Source organism: Triturus cristatus, chromosome 3_1 (genome assembly GCF_964204655.1).
Source record: "Triturus cristatus chromosome 3_1, aTriCri1.1, whole genome shotgun sequence".
NCBI classification, from domain to species: domain Eukaryota; kingdom Metazoa; phylum Chordata; class Amphibia; order Caudata; family Salamandridae; genus Triturus; species Triturus cristatus.
In genome coordinates, this window is record NC_140583.1 from 14,285,286 (window position 1) to 14,311,885 (window position 26,600).

Below are 26,600 nucleotides of genomic sequence, written 5' to 3' on the forward strand. Positions count from 1 at the left end.
TCGGTGTAACATATGTGCTTTGACCTCTAGCCTCATAAAGACACTAGCAGGGTGTGTTTAGTAATAAATACATATATTTTATATATATACCTGGTGTGGTTCTCCTTTCATTTGGTCATTTAAGAGATTATAGACTGGTAAAACAAGCTGCTTTACATTCCTCCAAGACTTAGCTTGAAGGCTGCTCTCCATAGCTACCACTAGGATAGCTTTCAATAAAGGTTGTCTTTAACCTATCACCATAAGGGGTTCTTTGGACTGGTACAGGGTGCCCACTATCACTAGTGGACAGCATATACCTGGCCAACTTCTCACAGTAGAAACATGTTGAGGGCTTCATGATAGAACTATCAGGCCAGGGGTCACGCCTGTCTACAGTGACAAACAGCCATGATTTGTCGGGGCTGCTCGGGGAGCGGTGCAGACAAGTGGCTTTCATCCTTGAGCTCTAATTCATTCCCAGGCAAGAGATGCGATGGAGACAGCTAGACAGCCATCTTTACTGAGAGAAGGTGCGCTGTGATTCATTCCCAGGCAAGAGATGTGATGGAGATATTTAGACAGCCATCTTTACTGAGAGAAGGTGCGCTTTGATTCATTCCCCGGCAAGAATTGTGATGGAGACAGCTAGACAGCTATCTTTACTGAGAGAAGGTGCGCTGTGATTCATTCCCAGGCAAGAGATGTGATGGAGATATTTAGACAGCCATCTTTACTGAGAGAAGGTGAGCTGTGAGTCATTCCCAGGCAAGAGATGTGATGGAGATATTTAAACAGCCATCTTTACTGAGAGAAGGTGCGCTGTCATTCATTCCCAGGCAAGAGATGTGATGGACATATTTAAACAGCTAGAGATGTGATGAAGATATTTAAACAGCCATCTTTACTGAGAGAAGGTGCGCTGTGATTCATTCCCAGGCAAGAGATGTGATGGAGATATTTAAACAGCTATCTTTACTGATAGAAGGTGCGTTGTGATTCATTCCCAGGCAAGAGATGTGATGGAGATATTTAAACAGCCATCTTTACTGAGAGAAGGTGCGCTGTCATTCATTCACAGGCAAGAGATGTGATGGACATATTTAAACAGCTAGAGATGTGATGGAGATATTTAAACAGCCATCTTTACTGAGAGAAGGTGCGCTGTGATTCATTCCCAGGCAAGAGATGTGATGGAGATATTTAAACAGCCATCTTTACTGAGAGAAGGTGCGCTGTCATTCATTCACAGGCAAGAGATGTGATGGACATATTTAAACAGCTAGAGATGTGATGGAGATATTTAAACAGCCATCTTTACTGAGAGAAGGTGCGCTGTGATTCATTCCCAGGCAAGAGATGTGATGGAGACAGCTAGACAGCCATCTTTACTGAGAGAAGGTGCGCTGTGATTCATTCTCAGGCAAGAGATGTGATGGAGATATTAAAACAGCCATCTTTACTGAGAGAAGGTGCGCTGTGATTCATTCCTAGGCAAGAGATGTGATGGAGATATTTAAAAAGCCATCTTTACTGAGAGAAGGTGCGCTGTGAATCATTCCCAGGAAAGAGATGCGATGGAGACAGCTGGACAGCTATCTTTACTGAGAGAAGGTGTGCTGTGATTCATTCCCAGGCAAGAGATGTGATGGAGATATTAAAACAGCCATCTTTACTGAGAGAAGGTGCGCTGTGATTCATTCCCAGGCAAGAGATGTGATGCAGATATTAAAACAGCCATCTTTACTGAGAGAAGGTGCGCTGTGATTCATTCCCAGGCAAGAGATGTGATGGACATATTTAAACAGCCATCTTTACTGAGAGAAGGTGCGCTGTCATTCATTCACAGGCAAGAGATGTGATGGACATATTTAAACAGCTAGAGATGTGATGGAGATATTTAAACAGCCATCTTTACTGAGAGAAGGTTGTAGGAGAGTAGGATCTGCACTTATGTTGCCCCCACTTTTTTTCTGATGTATACACAGGTTTCTGACTATAGTCTGGCTGGGTCCCTCCTAATCAGGGCCCCAGTCTCACTGATCTCTCTAAAACAACTTGGTGTGCATATTAGATGCACTAGTGATTGGATACTGTGGTACCTTATGAGCCCCTAGTATATGGTACCTTAGGTACCTAGGGCATTGGTACTTCACAGGCCTACCAGGGGCTGCAGCATGTATTATGCCACCCCTGGGAAGCATTCACAATCTGACACCACAGGCCTGCTACTGCAGCCTGTGTGAGGTAGTGTTAGCACTCCTCACTGAGGTATTGGTTCCTATATCTCACCATACACACACATATAAACCTATCAGTCACCCCTCTAGCAGGCCATAACAATCCTGAGGGCAGGGTGCTTGGTTTACTATGTGAGGGGGTGCTTCTGCCTGAGCAGGACACCTCTGCAGCTGGCAGAGTTGATTCTCTGCTGCTGTTTGTGGATGCGGTTAAACCATATACTCTTAAGTGCATTATAACCTCGCGGTAAATGCTAACTTTGTAATGACTGCATCAAAACATGTCGTGTTTGGTGTCAAACAACTTGGAATCATACCCCCACACCAGTAACTGGTGTGGGAGTATGATCCCACCCTTCTAGAGGGGACGACATGTACCCACTGTACTAAACGGTAGAAATCTTCTAGAGCCCGGGCATCACAAAATGGATGCCACCAGCACAGACACTGGGCTGCCCTCCTGCTGCTGACCGAAACTCGCAGTGGAGGAAGCCCAACAAAGGGTATCCTGTCACAGGGAGGTGTCACCACCTCCCAGACAGGATTTATTGTATTGGAGCTGGGTGGGTGCACTCTTAGAGTGCTTTGAAGTCCTGCACTTGGGGAGCAGTAGGATCCTCTGTGCATATGCCAGCTCAAACCGGTTCAGGGGCTACCTGCCCCTGCTCTGGCGTGAAACTGGACAAAGGGAAGTGGGTGTAACCACCCACTACCCTGACCCTCCTAGAGGAGTGGTCATAGAGCTAGTCCCTCCCCTATCTTCACCATAAGATACCAAGCATTGCCAATGCAATTCAGATTAACCCTGGACGACGCTCTACAAAGAAGAATCCTGGCCCTTAGATGTTCCACTATCTCTGGAAGACTGAAGAATCTCCCTTGGAGTCAAGGAGTGACTCCCCTGCTTGGCAGGAACCAGTAACTTTGATCAATGGTTGCAAACTTCACCGCTCCCGCCGGAGTCCGAAGTCCCTGCATCCCCTGAAGTAGATTTCCTGACCTCTCGATAGCCATTTTGAGTCCCCAGCGAAGCTGTGGCATCTGGACCCCACGAGTGACGAGGAACAGCAATACCAGGGAACCGTGCACTGATTTTTAGTGCAAACCCTAAACAACGTTCTATGAACTTGTGCTTTGGACCATCTGTAGTCCAAGTCCCTAGCAGGTCTGGTGCCGACAATCAGTGGCCTACCCTGTCCCGAGTGACGGTGGGCTCCTGTGGAACTTTTCCTGCAAAGGCATCTTTGCGGTTGCGTGCCCATTGGCTAGTGACTCACCCAAAGACTTTCTCATTGACTTCAAGGGCTCTTCTGGTTGCTCTGGGCCTGCCCTCACTTACCCTTGCTGGGTAAGTCCATCAAACCTTGCTGGTCTGCATCACTGTCAATCTTTATTCCACACGAGACTTGCAGTTGCCAAGGTTTGTTGGCTTTAATCCGGTTGCCAACACCGTCATCAGCTGCAGACGTTATGGGACCTTCCGAATCCAGCTGCTGGTCATCGTCGATCTCTCCTGGACCTCGTGAGCAAAGAGTCAAATTACCATCGACGACCTGAAACGACGCGATATCAGTGGTAATCCATCCTGCAGGCCACTGGTCACTGGCAAGTGACTTTGAACACTGTCCCCTCAATTTTCAGGTCCTCTTCAACTTTAATCCATCTTCGAATTCCAGCGGACATCTCTCCAGTCGTCACAAGCAGCAAGTCTTCAGTGATCTCCATTGAAAACAGCATCACGACCCGACACCAAAAGACACCTATGCACCCGGCTTCCCTGGGTGAGGTAACTCGTGCACTCCGGTGCCCAAGTGTGTGTTGGCCCTCGAAATACTTACCCTGTAATTGGCTTGCTTGTTGACTTCTCCGAAGTGCCCTAAAACTTTAAATTACAAACCGCGACTTGTGCTATTGAAACCAATAGGAAACCCGCGGCTGTGTTTAGACACTGCACGCGTCTCCCGTGGGCTGATTACTTACCTGCTAACACTGCAGAAGTGAAGTCCCAGTGATTCCCAAGGCCCTAGGCCTTTTCATTTTGCAAGTTGAGTTTGTTAAACCATTTTCTTAGTATATGGACTGGTACGCCCCTAGAGCTACAGCCATATTTGTGATTAATTTATTGAGAAGTGTTGACATTTGCATGTGTATCTGGGTTCTAATCTCATAAAGAGATTAGTAGAGTGTATCTAGAAATAAATACATATATATTTGATATATATACCTGTGTGGTGTCCTTTTCATTTGGTAATTAAAGAGATTATAAGGTAAAACAAGCTGCTTTACATTCCTCAGAGACTTAGCCTGAAGGCTGCTCTCCACAGCTACCACTAGGATAGCTTTCTTTAAAAGGTTGTCTTAAACCTATCTACCATAAGAGTCGAATTGGACTGGTGCAAGGTGGCCACTATAACTAGTGACCAGCATATGCCAGGCCAACTTCTCACAGTGGTGGGCAGCGTGTGGGATTTCAGCTTGCCATTGTTTTACCAGAGAATCTCTATTTGAATTACTAATTGAAAACCACTAAAGGTACTCAAGGTACATATAAAGTCAAGCTAGTATCAATAAGTTCTACTGAACTTAGAGCTGTTTATGAAGGGATAAGCACACCCTTGCTACAGCTCAAACTAGGTCCAGTAGGCCTCAACTAGTGTACGTAGTACAACACTGCACAACACTAGTATGTCTCACCAAGGTGGAGCCAGTGGGTCCACCCCATCTCAGTACAAAGATATAGCCTACACTGAACTGAAGGCCTTATGCTTTGAAAGACAACTGAGGGTGGGCAGGAGTCCCTCATCACAGCACCTGATAGATCTGTTAGTAGCAGATGACCTGAAACAAGCTCAAGGAGCAAGTGGGTCTGCATCAAGGAGTGGGTCAGCCATAGGCTCTGGGTCTGATGATGAAAATCAAGATGACCTGGAGTCTGTGATTGAAGGGCCAGGCCCAGAAGGGTCTGAAAAGAACAGAGGAATTCTCCCTAAGAGAACTGACAAAGTGGGAGAAAGGCCTTGGTCCCTCTCAAGGGACGCTGACCATTCATACCCCTCTGGAAGAGAATCTGTTCACCAGGGGAACTCCACCTATCCCAGGGAGTCCTCCTCTGAAAGAAGGTTCAAGATGCTCCAGTATGAGGAAGCTAGGCTTGCCCTCAGAACCAAGCAATTGGCCTTAGATAGGGAAGCCTTCGAGCTCCAAAGAGCTTCTAAGAAGGAGGGGTTAGATACCCCTGGTGGCAGCAACAGTGTCCCTAGAGGCAGAGATTACATTCCAGACCAAAGGAACCTGTCCAAGGTTGTTCCTCTCTACCAGAGTGGGGATGATATCCACAAATGGATAACTGCTATGGAGAGGGCCTGTAAAGTTCAACAGGTCCCCCAGACACAGTGGGCAGCATTCTTGTGGCTCTCCTTTTCAGATAAAGGTAGATACAAGCTCATCACTGTTAGAGAAGAGGATGCTAATGATTATGAAGCCCTGAAGAGCGCTTTGATAGATGGGTTTGGCTTAACCACTGAACAGTACAGGTTGAAGTTCAGAGACACCCAGAAAGCACAGACTCAGAATTGGACTGACTTTGTTGATTGTGCAACCAAGGCTCTAGAAGGTTGGCTGGTTGGTAGTAGAGTAACTGACTTTAAGGGATTGTATAATCTTATAATGAGAGAACAGATCCTTAATAATTGCCAGAACCAGTTGTTGCATCAGTACCTGGTGGACTCTGATCTGACCTCTCCCCAAGTATTGGGAAAGAAGGCATACAAATGGGTCAGAACCAGGGTGAGGCAGAAAAACCAGAACCAAGGTGGTGACACTAAGAAGCAACATCCTAAAGGCTCAGAGAAAGGTGGGGATAAATCTAAAGACCAGAAGTCTTCACAAGTGCCCCAAAAATCTGCAACTGGTGGGGAGTCACAATCTGCAAAGGGAAAAGGCCAAAAGAAGCCCTGGTGAAACTTCTGTAAACAGAAAGGGCACTGGACTTCTGACTGTACAAAGTCCAAAGACCAAACCACCACCACTCCAGCCCCTAAGGCAACTGTTCCCCCTAGTGCAGTCATTGGTGGAGGTAATACTCAGAATAAGGGTGTAGTAGGGTTGACCCTGGGTTCTGATGTAGACTCTGGCCTAGTCAGAGTACCAACACAGGCATTGCTAGTTTGTGAGGGAGACCTTGATATGTCCTTCCTAGTGAGCCCCAGTAATCTGGGCAAATACAAACAGCAGCCTATTATAAATGGCAAACAGGCTTTGGCATTTAGGGACACAGGTGCTAGTGTCACCATGGTGGCAGAGGACCTAGTGGACCCTACACAGATCATCCTGGGTGAAATGTACCAGGTAACCAATGCAAGCAACACCAGGACCAACCATAGCCTTGCAGTTGTGAATTTCTCCTGGGGAGGGGTAACTGGCCTCAAAAAGGTAGTAGTCAGTGCAGACCTCCCTGTCGAATGTTTGTTGGGCAATGATCTGGAGACTTCAGCCTGGTCTGAAGTAGAATTATGGACTCATGCTGAGATCTTGGGCATACCTGCAGAGGTATTTGCTGTGACCGGGTCACAAGCCAAAATGCATAAAGCTGACCCAGCTCTGGATCCTGAAACTATGGACCAGATGCTACCCAAGAGGAGGAGCAGTAGGGTTAAGGCTGGGCCTTCCCCTCTGTCTCAGATCTCAGATTCCCCTCCTGAGGGAGGCGAAGCAGAGCCTGAAGAAGGAACTGCCCCAGAGGAACTTGAGCCTGATCAGGTTGAGTTCTTGGGGGCAGGGGGACCTTCCAGGGAAGATCTGAGCCAAGAGCAACAGTTCTGCCCCACTCTTGAACCCCTCAGACAGCTGGCTGCTGCTGAGGCTTCTGGGAGTGCTAGTGGGTCCCATAAGGTTTATTGGGATGAGGGGCTCCTATATTCTGAGGCTAGAGACCCTACCCTGGAGCCACCAGGAGGTTGGTAATTCCTCAGAAGTTTAGGGGGCTCCTCTTGACCCTAGCACATGATATCCCATTGGCAGGACACTTAGGCCAAAATAAGAGCTGGGACAGGCTTGTACCACATTTTCATTGGCCACACATGTTTGAAGACACAAAGGAGTTTTGTCGCTCCTGTGTCACTTGACAAGCTAGTGGCAAGACAGGTGGCACCACAAAGGCCCCCCTGATACCACTACCTGTGGTGGGGGTTCCCTTTGAAAGGGTAGGGATTGACATTGTTGGTCCCCTTGACCCAGCAACTGCATCTGGGCACAGATTTATACTGGTGGTAGTGGATCATGCCACCAGGTATCCAGAAGCTATACCCCTAAGGACTACCACAGCTCCTGTGGTAGCAAGAGCCCTCATTGGAGTTTTCTCTAAGGGTGGGCGTAGTTCGCGAAGTAGCACTTCGCGAAGCTACGCAAAGTGCAGTTCGCACTACGCGAGCTACGCGTAGCACTTCGCGAACTGCGTAGTAACATGTTCGCACTGTGCAAGATGTTGTTTTCAATGATTGCACAGTGCGGACAAGCAACCGGCACTGTGCAATCATTGAAAATGGCATCTTGCACAGTGCGAGCTGTAGTTTTCTGCTGCTCGAGTAGATTTTTACTCGAGCTGCAGATTTCTCAACGCAAACTGGTAGTTTCTCATCGCGAGCGGTCGCGAGCATACGCGACCCCTCGCAATGAGAAACCTGACCTCCTCGCGTTGGGAATCTCGCCGGGAGGTTTATTTTCCATGCTCACGTTCGCCAACTTGATGTTGCTGATCGCGAACAAGGAAAAAGTCTCGCCGGGATGTCATTTTGCTTGCTCGCGATCGCCAACTTGACGTTGAGGACTGCGAGCAAGCAAAAAATGACCGCAGCACTACGCAAGACTACGCTACGCGTGTTCGCACTGTGCTACGTGCAATTCGCGTAGTGCGAAGTAGCGCGAACTTCGCAAACTACGCGAGCGTAGCGTAGTGCTTTGCCCAGGCCTAGTTTTCTCCAGGGTGGGTTTCCCTAAGGAGGTCATCTCTGACAGAGGTTCTAACTTTATGTCAGGATATCTAACTGCAATGTGGAAGGAGTGTGGTGTAAACTACAAATTCACTACTCCCTATCACCCACAATGCAATGGGTTAGTTGAGAGATTCAACAAAACCCTAAAGGGAATGATTAAAGGACTCCCAAAAAAGCTTAGGCGAAAATGGGACCTTTTACTTCCCTGTTTGCATACAGGGAGGTTCCACAGAAGGGGGTTGGCTACAGCCCTTTTGAACTTCTGTTTGGGCACCCCGTTAGAGGACCATTATGTCTGGTGAAGGAGGGATGGGAGTTACCTCTCAAACCTCTCAAACAGGATGTAATGGACTATGTACTTGGTCTCCGCTCCAGGATGGCAGAGTATATGAAGAAGGCTAATAAAAACCTTGAGGCAAGCCAAGAACTCCAAAAAGCTTGGCATGACCAAAAGGCTGTCCTGACTGTTTACCAGCCAGGCCAGAAAGTGTGGGTGTTGGAGCCTGTGGACCCAGCAGCTCTCCAGGACAAATGGAGTGGCCCCACACAATTGTTGAAAAAAAGGGAGAGGTCACCTACTTGGTAGATCTTGGCACTCCCAGGAGCCCCCTTAGGGTGCTCCATGTCAACAGACTCAAGGCATATGTGGACAGGGCTGACATGAGCTTGCTCATGGCAACTGATGAGGACCAGGAGGAGGAGAGTGACCCTCTCCCTGACCTGCTCTCACAGAACCCTGATGATGGGTCAGTTGATGGTGTTGCTTTGGCAAGCAGCCTCACTGAACATCAACAAACTGAATGTAGACAAGTGCTACATCAGTTTAGACATATGTTTAGCCTGACCCCAAATCAGACTTCCTGGTGCACCCATGAGGTGGACACTGGAGACAGTCTGCCTGTAAAGAGTAAAATCTACAGGCAACCTGACCATGTCAGGAACTGTATCAGGACTGAAGTCCAGAAAATGTTGGAGCTAGGTGTTATTGAGCCCTCAGATAGCGCTTGGGCTAGCCCAGTAGTCCTTGTCTCAAAACCTCACACCCAGGGTGGTAAGAAAGAGATGAGGTTTTGTGTAACCCTGGGCGTAGTTCGCGAAGTAGCACTTCGCGAAGCAACGCAAAGTGCAGTTCGCACTACGCGAGCTACGCGTAGCACCTCGTGAACTGCGTAGTACCTTGTTCGCACTGTGCCAGATGTCGTTTTCAATGATTGCACAGTGCGGACAAGCAACCGGCACTGTGCAATCATTGAAAATGGCATCTTGCACAGTGCGAGCTGTAGTTTTCTGCTGCTCGAGTAGATTTTTACTCGAGCGGCAGCTTTCTCAACGCGAACTGGTAGTTTCGCATCGCGAGCGGTCGCGAGCATACGTGACCACTCGCAATGAGAAACCTGACCTCCTCGCGTTGGGAATCTCGCCGGAAGGTTTATTTTCCATGCTCGCGATCGCCAACTTGATGTTGCTGATCGCGAACAAGGAAAAAGTCTCGCCGGGATGTCATTTTGCTTGCTCGCGGTCGCCAACTTGACGTTGAGGACCGCGAGCAAGCAAAAAATGACCGCAGCACTACGCAACACTACGCTACGCGTGTTCGCACTGTGCTACGTGCAGTTCGCGTAGTGCGAAGTAGCGCGAACTTCGCAAACTACGCGAGCGTAGCGTAGTGCTTTGCCCAGGCTTAGTTTTGTGTTGACTACAGAGGCCTCAATGCAGTCACCAGGACTGATGCCTACCCAATACCAAGGGCAGATGAACTAATAGACACTTTGGCCTCAGCCAAGTATCTCAGTACATTTGACCTTACAGCTGGCTATTGGCAAATCAAGTTAGCTGATGATGCCAAGGCTAAAACAGCATTTTCGACCCCTGGTGGGCACTATCACTTTGTGGTAATGCCCTTTGGTTTGAAGAATGCACCTGCCACATTTCAGAGGTTGGTGAATAAAGTTCTAACTGGTATGGAAACCTATTGCTCAGCTTATCTTGATGATATTGCTGTCTTTAGTTCCACCTGGCAGGATCACCTGGTCCACCTCGGGAATGTACTGGAGGCCCTGCAGAAAGCAGGCCTCACTATCAAGGCTACTAAGTGCCAGATAGGGCAGAGTCAGGTTGTGTACCTGGGCCACCTTGTAGGTGGAGGCCAGGTTCAACCATTGCAGAGCAAGATCCAGACCATAATGGAATGGGTAGCTCCAACCACCCAGACACATGTGAGAGCCTTCTTGGGCCTGACTGGGTATTACAGGAGGTGTGTTAAGGGATATAGATCTATAGTGACCCCCTTAAATGATCTGACCTCCAAGAAAATGCCAAAAAAAGGTTCAGTGGACAGCTAGCTGTCAAAACGCATTTGATGACCTCAAGCAGGCAATGTGCACTGCCCCCATCTTACAGAGTCCAGATTACAAAAAAGAAGTTCATTGTTCAAACAGATGCTTCAGAGCTGGGTGTGTGAGCTGTACTGTCTCAACTTAATGATGAAGGTCAAGACCAGCCAGTAGCTTTCATAAGCAGAAGGCTGACCCCTAGAGAGAAACTTTGGTCAGCTATTGAGTGGGAGGCCTTTGCTGTGGTGTGGGCCCTGAAGAAGCTGAGGCCATACTTGTTTGGCACTCACTTCATAGTTCAGACTGACCATAAGCCCCTCCTATGGCTCAAACAGATGAAAGGTGAAAATCCTAAACTGCTCAGGTGGTCCATTTCCCTACAGGGGATGGACTATACAGTGGAACATAGACCTGGGACCCAACATGCCAATGCAGGTGGACTCTCAAGATATTTCCACTTAGAACACGAAGACTCAACCGGTCAAGGTTAGTTTAATGTCCCTGCGTTTGGGGGGGGGTTGTTTAGGAGAGTAGGATCTGCACTTATGTTGCCCCCACTTTTTTTCTGATGTATACACTGGTTTCTGGCTATAGTCTGGCTGGGTCCCTGCTAATCACAACTCACAAGCAGCAAATCTTCAGTGATCTCCATTGAAAACAGCATCGCGACCCGACACCAAAAGACACCTATGCACCCGGCTTCCCTGGGTGAGGTAACTCGTGCACTCCGGTGCCCAAGTGTGTGTTGGCCCTCGAAATACTTACCCTGTAAGTGGCTTGCTTGTTGACTTCTCCGAAGTGCCTTAAACTTTAAATTACAAACCACAACTTGTGCCATTAAAACCAATAGGAAACCCGCGGCTGTGTTTAGACACTGCACGCGTCTCCCGTGGGCTGATTACTTACCTGCTAACACTGCAGAAGTGAAGTCCCAGCGATTCCCAAGGCCCTAGGCCTTTTCATTTTGCAAGTCGAGTTTGTTAAACCATTTTCTTAGTATATGGTCTGGTACGCCCCTAGAGCTACAGCTATATTTGTGCTTAATTTATTGAGAAATGTTGACATTTGATTGTGTATCTGGGTTCTAATCTCATAAAGAGATTAGTAGAGTGTATCTAGAAATAAATACATATATATTTGATATATATACCTGTGTGGTGTCCTTTTCATTTGGTAATTCAAGAGATTATAAGGTAAAACAAGCTGCTTTACATTCCTCAGAGACTTAGCCTGAAGGCTGCTCTCCACAGCTACCACTAGGAAAGCTTTCTTTAAAAGGTTGTCTTAAACCTATCTACCATAAGAGTCGAATTGGACTGGTGCAAGGTGGCCACTATAACTAGTGACCAGCATATGCCAGGCCAACTTCTCACAAAGGTGCGCTGTGATTCATTCCCAGGCAAGAGATGTGATGGAGACAGCTAGGCAGCCATCTTTACCGAGAGAAGGTGCGCTGTGATTCATTCCCAGGCAAGAGATGTGATGGAGATATTTAAACAGCCATCTTTACTGAGAGAAGGTGCGCTGTCATTCATTCCCAGGCAAGAGATGTGATGGACATATTTAAACAGCTAGAAATGTGATGGAGATATTTAGACAGCCATCTTTACTGAGAGAAGGTGCGCTGTGATTCATTCCCAGGCAAGAGATGTGATGGAGATATTTAAACAGCCATCTTTACTGAGAGAAGGTGCGCTGTCATTCATTCCCAGGCAAGAGATGTGATGGACATATTTAAACAGCTAGAAATGTGATGGAGATATTTAGACAGCCATCTTTACTGAGAGAAGGTGCGCTGTGATTCATTCCCAGGCAAGAGATGCGATGGATATATTTAGACAGCCATCTTTACTTAGAGAAGGTGCGCTGTGATTCGTTCCCAGACAAGAGATCTGATGGAGACAGCTAGACAGCCATCTTTACTGAGAGAAGGTGCGCTGTGATTCATTCCCAGGCAAGAGATGTGATGGAGATATTTAGACAACCATCTTTACTGAGAGAAGGTGCGCTGTGGTTCATTCCCAGGCAAGAGATGTGATGGAGATATTTAGACAGCCATCTTTACTGAGAGAAGGTGCGCTGTGGTTCATTCCCAGGCAAGAGATGTGATGGAGATATTTAGACAGCCATCTTTACTGAGAGAAGGTGCGCTGTGATTCATTCCCAGGCAAGAGATGTGATGGAGATATTTAAACAGCCATCTTTACAGAGAGAAGGCACGCTGTGATTCATTCCCAGGCAAGAGATGCGATGGAGATATTTAGACAGCCATCTTTACTGAGAGAAGGTGCGCTGTGCGATCCATCTTCAGAACATTGATTTATAGGCTTGCTATTTTCTGCTAAAATGTAGCATAGTGCTTAGAAGTAGCAATAGGGTGTGAGGATGCTAGGAACTTGCTAACCATGTTAGGAGTGTTCATATCGCTGTAGCTTGCTTTGTTATTCATTGCGGCTTTTAAAAGTGTATTTCCCCATCAGTGGTTTCTGCATTTTGAATGTCATGTTTATTGAATCCGTCCAATAAAAAATGACCCCTCCTGTTGTGATAGAAGTAAATTACAGGCAGCACTGCCAGCATCTCATAGACAGAGGTCAGTCCGACGCGATGATGCAGTAACATCTGTCGGAGGTACCAACGCCGCATCTGCCTCTGGGTGGAGCTTGAGCCAGTAGATGCCAGTTCTTGTCCCGTCCACACATACAAAGCATAGCATGAGCTGGAGGCCCCTGTGTGTGACCGACGAAGAACACCCGAAACTGCGCTGGTTGTCAATTACCGCACACATACACACGTCAGAAGGTCATATTGGGTCCTCTAAGTAATGATGGGGCCCCATGGCCCTTGTTGGTCGGATATACACCTAACCCAGGAGCCCCACAGACTAGAGAGGTAGCAGTTAAATTACAGCAGACAGTAGCCTTATATAGGAGGATCAGAGAATACATACTTCAAAGCATTGCAGACACAGACTTCCAGCAGGAGCTGCACCCCCGGGACAGGTTGCCTTAGAGGCAACATGTCCACAGGCCACAAACACTATTATAGGCAACAAGCCCGGGACAGGCAGCTAAATATCCTTCAGGACTGCTCGCAGGGCAAATCAGCTGGAAATATTCTATCCTCACACAACACCCCGGGATAAGCATAGAATTCTGGTTATGTGTCCTCCCTTGGGGGTGGCACCCCTGTGGAAGAATGTAGCAACCGCAGAAGTCGATTGGCATAGTATCGCTATTGGCAACCCTCAGTCCCCCCTCCAACAAAATACATTACCCAATAATAACACACACTCAGACTGTTTGATTGGGTACAAAATGCTGCAGGTTTATTACATACACCGTTATATAATAGGTGGGTTACCTTACGGGCGATCCAAGGGCAGGCAACCAACTGGGCCGCCTGCCCGCCTGATGAGCCGGGCAGCACTGGGGCAAACCCCGCCTGTGCTGCCGTCCAAGTGATTCTCTTTCACGATCACGTGACCATTGGTAACTTCTACTCACGCCCCTTCCCGGGGCGGAGCGTAGCATAGCAAACCCCCGGTTGTTCAGTCCCACAACCACCCGAAGGACTAGCGGGGCGCCGACACGGCTTCCGGGACCCTCCCTTGAGACTCCTCGGATTTGGCTCTGGCACCCCCTATGGTGCCGCGCAGAGGTACCCTTGGTACCAGCCTGCTTCCAGATCGCCCTGTAACTCCGCCTTCAACGAAAAAAGGAAATATTACAATATTCTCACCCCCACCTGCCAACCACGCCGGGTAAGCGGTAGGGAGGGATGAGGCGTGCGGGGCGACAAGAGGTCGCCGGCATGGGGGGGGAGGGCTATATAGCCTCCCCCCACGCCCAGAGGAGCCCCGGAAGAGACGCCCGTCACGTCACTTCTGGGCAGGAAAGAGGAGGGGGACACCGGCCGGAGTCCCTGCCCCCCAGGAGGGGGAGGCGGGGAGGGGTGACCGGTGCCCAGGCGACACTAGGGCGCCGACCGCTCTAGTGGCCCCCTGCGGGGGCCGCGTTCAGTGGCATTGTATCGCCATTGGCACCCCTCAGTCCCCCCTCCAACAAAATACATTACCCAATAATAACACACACTCAGGCCCACAACCGCCCGAAGGACTAGCGGGGCGCCGACACGGCTTCCGGGACCCTCCCGTGAGGCTCCTCGGATTTGGCTCTGGCACCCCTATGGTGCCGCGCAGAGGTACCCTTGGTACCGGCCTGCTTCCAGATCGCCCTGTAACTCTGCCACAGCTCTGGAGGCGGCCACCGTCGCCGCCAGAGCCCCCCACCAAAGCAGCTCTAGTCTTACCTGCCACCTCTCCTGTCTGGAGCTTCCTGCAATCCAGATGAAAGAGAACCATCCCTTCTGGTTATGAAATGAAATGAAATGAAAAGTAAATTTATAAAAGCGCGATTGCTGCCCGGGGGCGTCCAAGCGCTAGGAACCTTATATGGCCCCATCTATATCCCAAGCCCTTGACGCTATCCTGGGTCAGATAGTGTCTGCTGAAACAAGAGGCACGTCAGGCCTGGGGAGTTGTGCCAAGAGCAATTCACCCCCATACGTCAAAGTTCCACTGCTTCACTCGCCTCAGCCCCGAGCCAGCTCTGGGCAGGGTGACCGCTGACCCCCAGGCTCGCACGGACCCGTTTATGTGCTGATCTCACCTAGCTGTTGTTCTCCAAGCCCTGAGTGCGCCTGAAAACCTGCGTGCCCAGGTATGGGACAGCAGCTCGCTTGCTAGGTGACGACTCCCCCACCCGCCTGGCTGCTCTGGCTATTCTGGCGAGAGGGATTCTATTTAACCTTTGAACAGTCCCCTTTGTTTGCTAAATCCTGACGCGCAGGAGTGTTCATAACTGAAGTGTGTGGCCATGGGCAAGGGACTCTCATGGCGGTACAAAAGGGGGTGGTGATGGACGGAGCATCAGAACCAATCAAACACTCACACCCAGTCAACAGATCTGGGTTTGATCCATCACCGTTCTTTAGCCCACTCTGCCACCCCAGTTCAGACATGGCCATATGCAAATCAGTCTGACCCTGTGCCTCATGGGAACAGTCCAGGACGAATTGCCAAGCCATGCCTTCCCTGGACCGGAAATAAGCTTCCTAGACCGGTTTCTGGCATTTCAGTTGTCTTCAGCCAGGCTTGCTTGAATCCAGTGGCAAAGTGAGCAAGGGACTCGCGTCTGAGCATACCCTGCCAACTTATGGCGAACAAAGCGGTACAAAAGGGGGTGGTGATGGACGGAGCATCAGAACCAATCAAACACTCACACCCAGTCATCAGATCTGGGTTTGATCCATCACCGTTCTTTAGCCCACTCTGCCACACCAGTTCAGACATGGCCATATGCAAATCAGTCTGACCCTGTGCCTCATGGGAACAGTCCAGGCCGAACTGCCAAGCCATGCCTTCCCTGGACCGGAGACAAGCTTCCTAGACCGGTTTCTGGCATTTCAGCTGTCTTCAGCCAGGCTTGCTTGAATCCAGTGGCAAAGTGAGCAAGGGACTCACGTCTGAGCATACCCTGCCAACTTATGGCGAACAAAGCGGTACAAAAGGGGATGGTGATGGACGGAGCATCAGAACCAATCTAACACTCACACCCAGTCAACAGATCTGGGTTTGATCCATCACCGTTCTTTAGCCCACTCTGCCACCCCAGTTCAGACATGGTCATATGCAAATCAGTCTGACCCTGTGCCTCATGGGAACAGTCCAGCCCGAACTGCCAAGCCATGCCTTCCCTGGACCGGAAACAAGCTTCTGTGGTACTGTAAATTCTGGACCCGTGTTATAAACATCATCGTATCATGACGATTTTGGTATCAGCAGACCGCAAATGATTAGGAGACTATGCATAAGCATTTTCGCCATATTCGGGTGAAGAAATCACCCTGAAATCATAGTTTCCGTTCTGATCCCTCGGTTTCCATTGTACGGCAGCCATTTTGTGATTGCCCTCACATAGGCCAATGACTAGGCCAAAAATCGAGTCTGAAGGACACATACACCTTTGCTGACTCCTCTGTGACCTGGGCAAGCTGACTCCACTGCCTGAAGCCAAAACCTGTTCGGCCAGTTCCTTTCCCAGTGGCCGAATGTGATTAGTATCAAGGCACAACCTATCATAAAACCTTTCATCACACACAAACCATGCCTAATCTTACACACACCTGTCACTGTTTCCTACTTTATGACTTGCTTTACGAGGAGGAGGTGCCCGTTTTTATTGGGGGTCCATCGATATCTGATAAAAGTACTGAGCCTCGCCGGGTAATTGATTGAGGGCTGGGCAAACTGAAATATGGGATTGTCATCATGACTTTGCTTTTTCTTTGTAGTGAAAATATGTGAATGGTCAACTGTAAAATAAGGAATGTTTGCCTAAAGCATAATATTTTGTATAAAAAGAGAAGGCTGGCTTTGTAAGGTTGAGCAGTCTCCTGAGAATATACACCGTGTTGTACTTCTAGGATACCTGTTACTGGTTGCAGCCAATAAATACGATCTTTGACTTCACCAAGAAGACTCTGTGTTTCTGTAGTCTGAAACAGGAAGAACTCGAAGTCTTTGGGTGTGCTCCCTGGCACCGCTGGGTTCTGAAAAACCCAGTTCTTCAGTTGGCGCCCAACGTGGGGCGATTTCAGCGGTACCGGTCCAAGCCAGAGGTTCGTGAGGAGCTTTGTGTGAAAATTCTGGTGGAAGGCCGCCACTTCATCGACCCCTGCATGTCGACGTGGTCCGAAAGTCTTTGCTGCGAGGTGCCCCGCTTCCCGACGGCTACGAAGGACTGCTGCCCTGACTATCGCCCTGTTTTGGACCCTTGATGATTGGTAGAGCGAAACGATAGACGAGTCTGCTGGTGACGTCATCGATACCTCAGTTAAGTATAAGTGGAGCGTCTCCCAGTCCTTAGTTTGGCTCTTAGTTTGGTATCCCCTTGGGATCTTTGATTTGGAACTTGCAAGTACCAAAGCCGAGGAACTCGTGTATTCACGAGACTATCGTATTCGATAATCCTTTGAAGTTTGAAGCTAGACTAGAGAGCGAAGATGCCTGGTCTTAGCAGACTTGGAAATTTGTTTTGTCTTAGTTGTAATAAGGATTCCCGATTGGAGGACTCGTGTCCGGTTCCTCCGATTGGAACTCCAACCTATGAACTATATGTGAAACATGGCGTAGGCCCCATCACATATAATGAAGTATGGATCCGATACACCAGGAAAGATGGTGCGTTAAAATGGCCCCAATATGGTAGTTTTGACACGGAGATTCTGGATAATCTGGAGGTTAAACTTTTTAAGAAGAAAGCCCGGCTGGCGATGTTTGACTCTTTCCGCCTATGGCATAAGGAAGCCAAACAGAAGGAAATTAAATTAGCAAAGAGAAATAAGAGAGAAAAGGGTATCTCGGTAATGCAAGCAGCTATGCAGTTTAAAGATAATGAAGAAGAACAGATGAGTGAGCAGTTGCACAGGCAACATAAAATGGTGATCGATAGATGTTATCCAATTTTGCCGCTTCTTCAGCAAGATGCAGCAAAAGAAATTGAGAAAGATCCTTTAATGTCACACTTGTTGAGTTCGCCACCCCCTTATGCGCAGAGTGCTATAGCACCTCCGCAACCTTTAGTTGGGCAACCTCCGGTTATTGTGCCTCAGGTTCTTCCACAGCCGCCAGCTCCTCTTCAGTTGGCTCCTACTCCTATGGCGCAGCCCCCTCAAGGGCCGCCGACTTTGCTACTTGCTTCATCTGTACTTCCTACGACTTTGTCTACTACATCGACTGCCTCTTCTAGTGTTCCTCCTGATACTGCCTCTGCATCTGCATCTGCGTCTGCCTTGCCTCCCTCTGTTTTTCATCCTGTTCTTTTGTCAACTTCTCCTTCTATCCGACAGAGAATGACTGACACTGTTGCTAGCATTATATTTCCTCTCTTCGGGTCAGCTGGTGTGACCCCTGGTTCGGAGCGTAAACAGTCGCGTAGTCAACTGCCTGATTCTCGAGAGAGAGAGAAGCGTTTGACCATTTGGCGCGTAAATGGGTTACTTTTCCTTTTAGATATGATATAGAGTCTGTTATGGATGTCTTCCTTCAATGGGAAGCACCAAAACAAAGATACGTTTTTGAGAAAATGTGTGCTTTCCTTTGTGAGGAATTGGAGGATAATGAGTTAGAAACAAATCCGCCTGAATTATGCCGTGTACGGTTTGAGTTTTCAAAGGGCACGATTGTGGGCTCCGATGTTGAGAAAGCAGTTGCGACGTTGTTGTCCTTTAGGAATAAGGATCCTTCCCAGTCACTGTTTGAGCCTGACTCCTCAGTTAGGAAAAAAGTGCGACAATACCCAATGAGAGAAGTCCCTCCGGTATGGAAGGACGCCGTTGCGGCTGATGCCGTTAATAACATTGATGCTGCTCCAGCTCATTTTCAGCGTGTTTGGGTACATGTTCCTTGGAAGCGAGCTGAAGTTATAGCCCTTAAGCAGACTTTGCCTGATACTCGTAAAAACCCTGCAGGGTATTATAAGGAATTTTCACAGACTGCAGACTCATGCATTATGAATTTAGCCGACATAGACATGGTATTTGGGAATGTTGTTCCACAGCCTGTGTGGAGATTGATTCGCCATACAGATCATGCGCAAGAGTTAGGTGACACATGGGCTAATATTAGTACTACAAATGATAGACAAGTTGGTGGTGCCAAGCCTGAGCCTTTGGTAGCAGAACTTCCTGCTAGGATCATTACTTACATGAAGACTTTTGTGTGAATTGGGATAAATTGTCTGCGTGTAAGCAGAAGAAAGATGAAACAGTGTCTGATTTCTTCACTAGGTTTGAGGAAACGTTTATCGACCACAGCGGTCAAGACATGAGTACAGAAGGTGGTCAACGGTTGTTCGTTGACAAGTTTGTGCACAATTTGCTTCCCGAGCTGTGTAAGAAATTGAAAGATTCAGAGAGTTCTTGGGCCGTTTCCTCTTCAGCACAAATATTGGCTACTGCACAGTACTACGAAAATAGGGATAAAGATGAGAAGGATAGAGCAGACAAGAAAACTAAAGAATTAAAGACGAAGGTTCTTTTACAACAGGCGTATCCGCCACGTGGTGGTCAGAGTAACTATCAGCAACCTCAACAGTTTAAGAGAAACTCGCAAAGGTTCGAGTATTCTCAACCACGTGTTCCTGTAGGTCCCAATCAGTGTTCATATTGTAAAGAAGAGGGTAATTTCAAGTATAGTTGTCCTATTTTGTTACAGCGTGCGAATGGTGTTTCTGGCGCAAGAGGTCAAGGTGTTCAACAAGCTCCTAGAGGTAGAGGACGTGGAAGTGCCCCCCAGAACGCGCGTTCCCTTCCGCCTCAGAATTCAATGAATAGTTTTGACCAGCAAAATAACGCGTCTGGTAGGACGGCTCAGTACTATGCTGACGATTATTATGCAGAAGATGAGAATATGGAAGGTAATGATTGCTAGGACAGCCATAGACAAAGAGAGGGAGTTGTTTCAGTTCCAGTAGATCAAGGTGGACCGTATGTTAAGGTGACTACATCAGGTGTGTCAGAGCCTTTTCCGTTGGATACTGGTGCTACAAAGAGTTCTATTATGCACTCAAAACTCCCTGGCGCACTTTTGTCTGGCAAGATGAATGTTTCAGTAGGTTTTTCTGGTGCCCCGGTTAGGAATCCGATTTCTAGTCCTATGTCCCTTTCTGTTGGACCTTGTGAATTGGAAGCACCCCTTATTCTGACGACAGGTTGTGGTGAAAACTTGTTAGGATTGGATTTGTTGAAAAGATTGTATGCAACATTATATTGTTCTCCTTCGGGTGTACAACTTACACTGGGTAGGAAAGTGATCTCTCCAATGTATTTGTCGAAGGATAAACTTCCGACAGAATTGTCGTTTCTTCCTGATATTCTTTGGGCTACTGGTCCTAATGATGTGGGTCTTTTGGAAATACCGCCATATGTTGTGACATTGAAAGCCAATGTTAAATTGCCACGCATTCTCCAATACAAGATCTCTAGTGAAGGTGAAAAGGCGTTATTAGCGATCATTTATGATTTGATTGAAAAAGATGTAATTGAAGAGACAAGAGGCAACGTTTGTAATAGTCCTGTTCTGCCTGTTTTGAAACGTACTGATCCTTCTCAGTCACCTGTTTACAGGTTCGTGATTGATCTTAGAGAGGTCAATAAAATAGTTGTGCCACAGTTTCCAGTTGTTCCTGATATCACTGCCCTATTGACTATGATTCCAGTTTTCGCCACCTGGTTCTCGGTGATTGACTTAAAGAATGCTTTCTTCAGCATCCCGATTGCCGAGGAGAGCAGGGATATTTTTGGCTTCAGTTTAGGAGGCCGAAGCTTCCGCTTCAAACGCGCTCCTCAAGGCTACTGTGAAAGTCCATCAATATATAGTCAGGCTTTAAAAACACAGCTTGATGCAATTGTTTTACCTGATGGCGCTACCCTTATTCAATACGTCGATGACTTGCTAATCGCTGCAGATACTGAGAAGATTTGTAAAGAAGCCACCTTGTCGTTGTTGCGTCATTTGTCTGATTTACATCACAAAGTGTCTCTTTCAAAACTGCAATATTGTCGACAAGAAGTGACCTACTTAGGTCATCTCTTATCGAAGGAGGGAAGGAAACTGACCCCAGAAAGAATTCAGGCAATTGCAAAATTGAGTGTGCCCAGGACACAGAGAGAAGTACGTGCTTTCTTGGGCATTACATCATACTGCAGACAGTGGATACCGAATTTCTCTTTGCTGGCCAAACCTTTGGTAGCTTTGACCTGTAAAGATACACCGAATCCCGTTCCATGGTCTGAAGATTGTCAGAAAAGTTTTTCCGAATTGCGTAATGCATTGTGTTCGGCTCCTGTGTTGGGTACCCCCGACTACAGTAAGCCCTTTACGCTGTATGTCCATGAGAAAGAGGGTTGTGCATTGTCAGTGCTGACACAGTCTTTCGGAGACAAGCAGCGTCCATGCGCGTATTTTTTGTCGACTTTGGATCCGGTAGCTAAAGCATTGCCGAGTTGCTTGAGAGCCACAGCAGCAGCAGCTGTTTCTATTTGACAGTCTGCTGGGTTAGTGATGAATAATATGTTGATTGTGATGGTTCCACATGCAGTGGACACGTTGTTAAACAGGACCAAGACACAGCACTTAACTAGTGCTCGATTGTCGGGTTACGAGTTAACACTGTTAGCGAGTCATGTGCACATAAAGAGATGCAATACGTTGAATCCAGCCACGTTATTGCCGATTTCAATAGAGACAGATGATGTTGAACAGCATGATTGTTTTCTCAGGACAGAAGAAGAAACGAAAGGGAGAGTAGATCTTAAAGATACTCCTCTTTTAAAGTGTGATGGTACCTTATGGGTGGATGGTTCATGCTTCAAGCTTCCGAATGGTGATACGACTGCAGCATATGCTGTCACGACCTTGCATACGATTGTTGAAGCTGCACGTATACCACATAATTCAGCCCAAGCAGCAGAGTTGATTGTACTTACGTGTGTGTTATCGAAAGGAATAAGGGTGACCATATATACTGACAGCCAGTATGCGTTTGGTGTGGCTCATAGTTTTGGACGATTGTGGAAAGAACGTGGGTTTCTGACTTCGCATCGAGCCAAGATTCAGCATGGTCAGTTGGTGAATGAACTTCTTGAGTCACTGACCTTGCCGTTACAAGTTGCAATTGTGAAATGCAGTGCACACAAGAAGGTTACTGATGATGTTGGCCGTGGTAATGCATTTGCTGACGAAATCGCAAAAGAAACAGCAAAAGATGTGATTAATCGAATTTATGTTGCAGGCCCTGCAAGATGGGTTGGTGACGTTGGAATGTGTGAAGATACGATAGAGAGTGTGAAGTCTCTTCAAGCTGAAGCTTCAGAGAAAGAGTTGAGTGTGTCGAGAGAAAGTACGGGTAAATTGGATGAAAATGGTTGTTGGGTTGACTTGTCAGAACATCAGCGATGGTTGTTACCCGATGCGTATGTGCTTGCAGTAGTGACAATGGCTCATGGAATGGCCCATATCAGTGTGAAAGGGATTTGTAAGTTGTTGGCTCCAGTATGGCACAATGCTGGAATTCCTAAATGTGCAGAGAATGTGGTCAAGAATTGCATGGTGTGTCTGAAATACAATCCTGGTAGGGGAACCCCAACTCCAGCTGGTCATTTTGCGCCTCCAACGTATCCGTTTGAGGTTTCCAGCTAGATTTCATCCACATGGAAAGGTGCAACAATTTGAAATACGTACTCGTTGTTGTTTGTGCCTTTTCAAGATGGGTAGAAGCATATCCCTTAAAAGACAACACTGCCTTATCCACAGCTAAAGCCCTTGCCAAAGAATTCTTCCCTAGGTTTGGAATGCCGAGAATGGTCTGGAGTGATAATGGGAGTGAATTTGTGGGTCGAGTGATGAAGAAAGTATGTGAAGGACTAGGTATCTAGCAAAAAGTTCACGCTGCAAATCACCCCCAATCAGCTGGACTAGTAGAGTGCTATAATGGCACGCTCAAATTGAAGTTGGCAAAGATACAAGTGCGCTCTGGTCTTAAATGGCCTGAGGCTCTGCCTTTAGCACTCCTATCAACAAGAATGACTGTGCATTCGCGAGTGGGACTTAGTCCCTATGAAATTGTGTTCGGCCGCCCGGCTAACATATGGGGAGTGCCAAGGCCGACAAAATTCAGTGAGATCCAACACCCTGTACTGCTTGATTATCTGCATGAATTGACGGCTAAATTGCGTGTTTTACACCAACAGGTTCACGATACTCTGCCTCAGGTCTCTGAAGCTCCAGGACATCTTATCGATCCTGGATCATGGTTGCTGGTCAAAAACTTCCAACGGACGAAGAATGACCAGCCCCGTTGGACCGGTCCCCATCTCGTCCTTCTCTCAACAAGATCGAGTGGAAGGGAAAAAGAACTGGATCCACGGCGTACACTGCAAGAGGGTCCCTTTGCCTCTACCGTACGACCGGTGGGCCCAGGAGGGGATCGCCGACTCTGAGACTGAGACTGTGCCTCGTTTTCTGCCTTTTAGTGATGCACGTGTAAAAGGAACACTTTCTGAACAAGAAAGTGACAATATTTTGTGCCACCGTCAATTCTATTGAACACTACAGAGCCTGAACTCTTGTTCCAGAACCAGACAGTACCTGGAAAAACCCGCTACAATTTGAGGCCGAGAACTATGGACAAATAAAAAATTCTTTTTCTTTGCTATTTTTTTTTTGAAAGTGCAGCTCTCTCATCTGAGAAACTTTCTTATTTTTGTTTTTCGAACCGCCATCCGGGTTCAGCTGTAGGGTTGTGGTTGCCCAAGTCTTTGGAGTGCAGCTGGAGACGTTAGGTCGACAGTTCTGGTCGGTCTAAGGGAGTTGCCCTGGACTGACAGAAGCATTCCTTAGCATAGAACACCCTACCACCACGAGCAGCAATTAGAGAGGATGGAGTTTTTCGAGAATGAGAGACCTGCCAAACAGATGAACTTTAAAGCCAGAATGTGTATAATGATGACAAAGAAACGATTTTTGATATTATGTATTTTCATGTTGCTTAGTGTAATGACGTTTTTAATAGGATATGTTTTATTCTCTTTTCAAGTGACATTTGCACCCACTACACAGCCCATACCTCCTTCTACTGTTTCCTCGCATTCTTTTCACCCTCTGCCTGAGCACGAGTCTGCTAGAAGATTAGAATTTGTCAATAATTCATTAATTCAGCTTCTACACCAACACCAATTAGTAGGGAACACAACTAACTGTTGGGTGTGTGGCCTTATGCCTCATACTACTGATAAAGGTATCCCTTATCTGGTCCTGCCTTTCAGCCATAATGGTTCTGTGTGGGCATATAGAACGATGTTCATATACGCTCATGAAGCCAACCCCCTACGTTCTGTGAAAGATGATGCTAAGAATAGTGCTCTAGTTAAGGGTATAGTAGATATGATTAGGGAAGATATTTCCTATGAGACTATCCCGAGAGATGAGACACTAGCATATATTGGATGGAACGTAACAGGATATGGAGTTACTGTGAGTGAGAACCAGCGAGCAAAGAGATCCTCCCCGATTTGGATTGTACCCCATCAGGGTCACCTATGTCTGCAAGGTAATGGCAAGAATCCCAGAGCTCAGTTAGGGAGAAGTATCTGCACTGAAACATATGTTTTTACGTCTCAGACTTCCCCTTCGTTCTTAGCAGCTAAGGGTACCTATTTCATCTGCCATAATAGAGCCTATACATGGTTGCCCCCTGACTTCTCAGGCACATGTTTTGTTTTGTTCCTGTTGCCTCCCACCTACACGGCCGCGGCAGATTACCACAAGAAAAGGATAGTTAGAGGTGTCATCAGTAAAGAAGACACTGCAGGACAAGAACTTGGAGATTTCGTAAAGGGTTTTTTGCCGTTTTGGGGGCCTATGGTTAACAGCAGGAACATAAGGCAATTGACAAGGGTGGTTGAATCCACGGTAGATGAAACCGCCGGTGCCCTTAGTAATTTGACTGCTGAGCTCCAGTCGGATCGCCTTATGACTCTTCAGAACAGGGTCGCATTAGACGTCATACTTGCAGACCGAGGTGGGGTGTGTAAAGTGATCCAATCAAGTTGCTGTGTTTTCATTCCAGATAACGCTCCGACAGTTTACCAGGCCATTTCCAAACTGGATAAGATCTCCGAATCTATTCACGTGGATAAAGGAGATTGGTCATTGATGGGGTGGTTCTGGGAACTGATATCCGCCTGGGGATGGAAGATTCTGATAGTCATTGGGATGATCTTAGCCATTCTTTTCCTGTTCTGTGTGTGTGTACAGTGTGCTCCTGCAATATGTGGCCTCTGTACTACATCGTGTGTAAGGAAACCTGTATCAAGAGACGAGCTAAGTAATAGGATGATGCTACAGCAACATCTCAACGACTTTATGAATATAGACCTGGACTCAGACCTAGACTCAGATTAACGTGAGTATAGGTTATTGCCTATGTAAGGGCAAAAGGAGGGTCTGTGGTACTGTAAATTCTGGACCCGTGTTATAAACATCGTCGTATCATGACAATTTTGGTATCAGCAGACCGCAAATGATTAGGATACTATGCATAAGTATTTTCGCCATATTCGGGTGAAGAAATCACCCTGAAATCATAGTTTCCGTTCTGATCCCTCGGTTTCTATTGTACGGCAGCCATTTTGTGATTGCCCTCACATAGGCCAATGACTAGGCCAAAAATTGAGTCTGAAGGACACATGCACCTTTGCTGACTCCTCTGTGACCTGGGCAAGCTGACTCCACTGCCTGAAGCCAAAACCTGTTCGGCCAGTTCCTTTCCCAGTGGCCGAATGTGATTAGTATCAAGGCACAACATATCATAAAACCTTTCATCACACACAAACCATGCCTAATCTTACACACACCTGTCACTGTTTCCTACTTTATGACTTGCTTTACGAGGAGGAGGTGCCCGTTTTTATTGGGGGTCCGTCGATATCTGATGAAAGTACTGAGCCTCGCCGGGAAATTGATTGAGGGCTGGGCAAACTGAAATATGGGCTTGTCATCATGACTTTGCTTTTTCTTTGTAGTGAAAATATGTGAATGGTCAACTGTAAAATAAGGAATGTTTGCCTAAAGCATAATATTTTGTATAAAAAGAGAAGGCTGGCTTTGTAAGGTTGAGCAGTCTCCTGCGAATATACACCGTGTTGTACTTCTAGGATACCTGTTACTGGTTGCAGCCAATAAATACGATCTTTGACTTAACCAAGAAGACTCTGTATTTCTGTAGTCTGAAACAGGAAGAACTCGAAGTCTTTGGGTGTGCTCCCTGGCACCGGGGGGTTCTGAAAAACCCAGTACTTCACTTCCTAGACCGGTGTTAGAAGGGCGCCCTCCGGGAGCCCGATGGTGTCGGACTGACCACCCCGAGGGCCACCGTTCCGTAGGCGAGTAGCCGAGCGCCGCTGAGAAGCCTCCTGGGCGAGGTCCTTCTCCTATG

At 47.5% G+C, this 26,600-nt stretch overlaps 1 protein-coding gene across 1 annotated transcript in view; it reads left to right on the forward strand.

Moving 5' to 3' along the window:
* LOC146859600 (endogenous retrovirus group PABLB member 1 Env polyprotein-like) overlaps nt 1-26,312 on the forward strand; it is a 47,267-nt gene extending 20,955 nt beyond the window's left edge. The window contains exon 2 of the mRNA XM_085646555.1: nt 23,356-26,312. Within this exon, the coding sequence (XP_085502681.1) occupies nt 24,044-25,567 (1,524 nt within the window). The 5' untranslated portion in view covers nt 23,356-24,043 and the 3' untranslated portion in view covers nt 25,568-26,312. The remainder of the gene's footprint in view (nt 1-23,355) is intronic.
* Nucleotides 26,313-26,600: the final 288 nt, after the last annotated feature.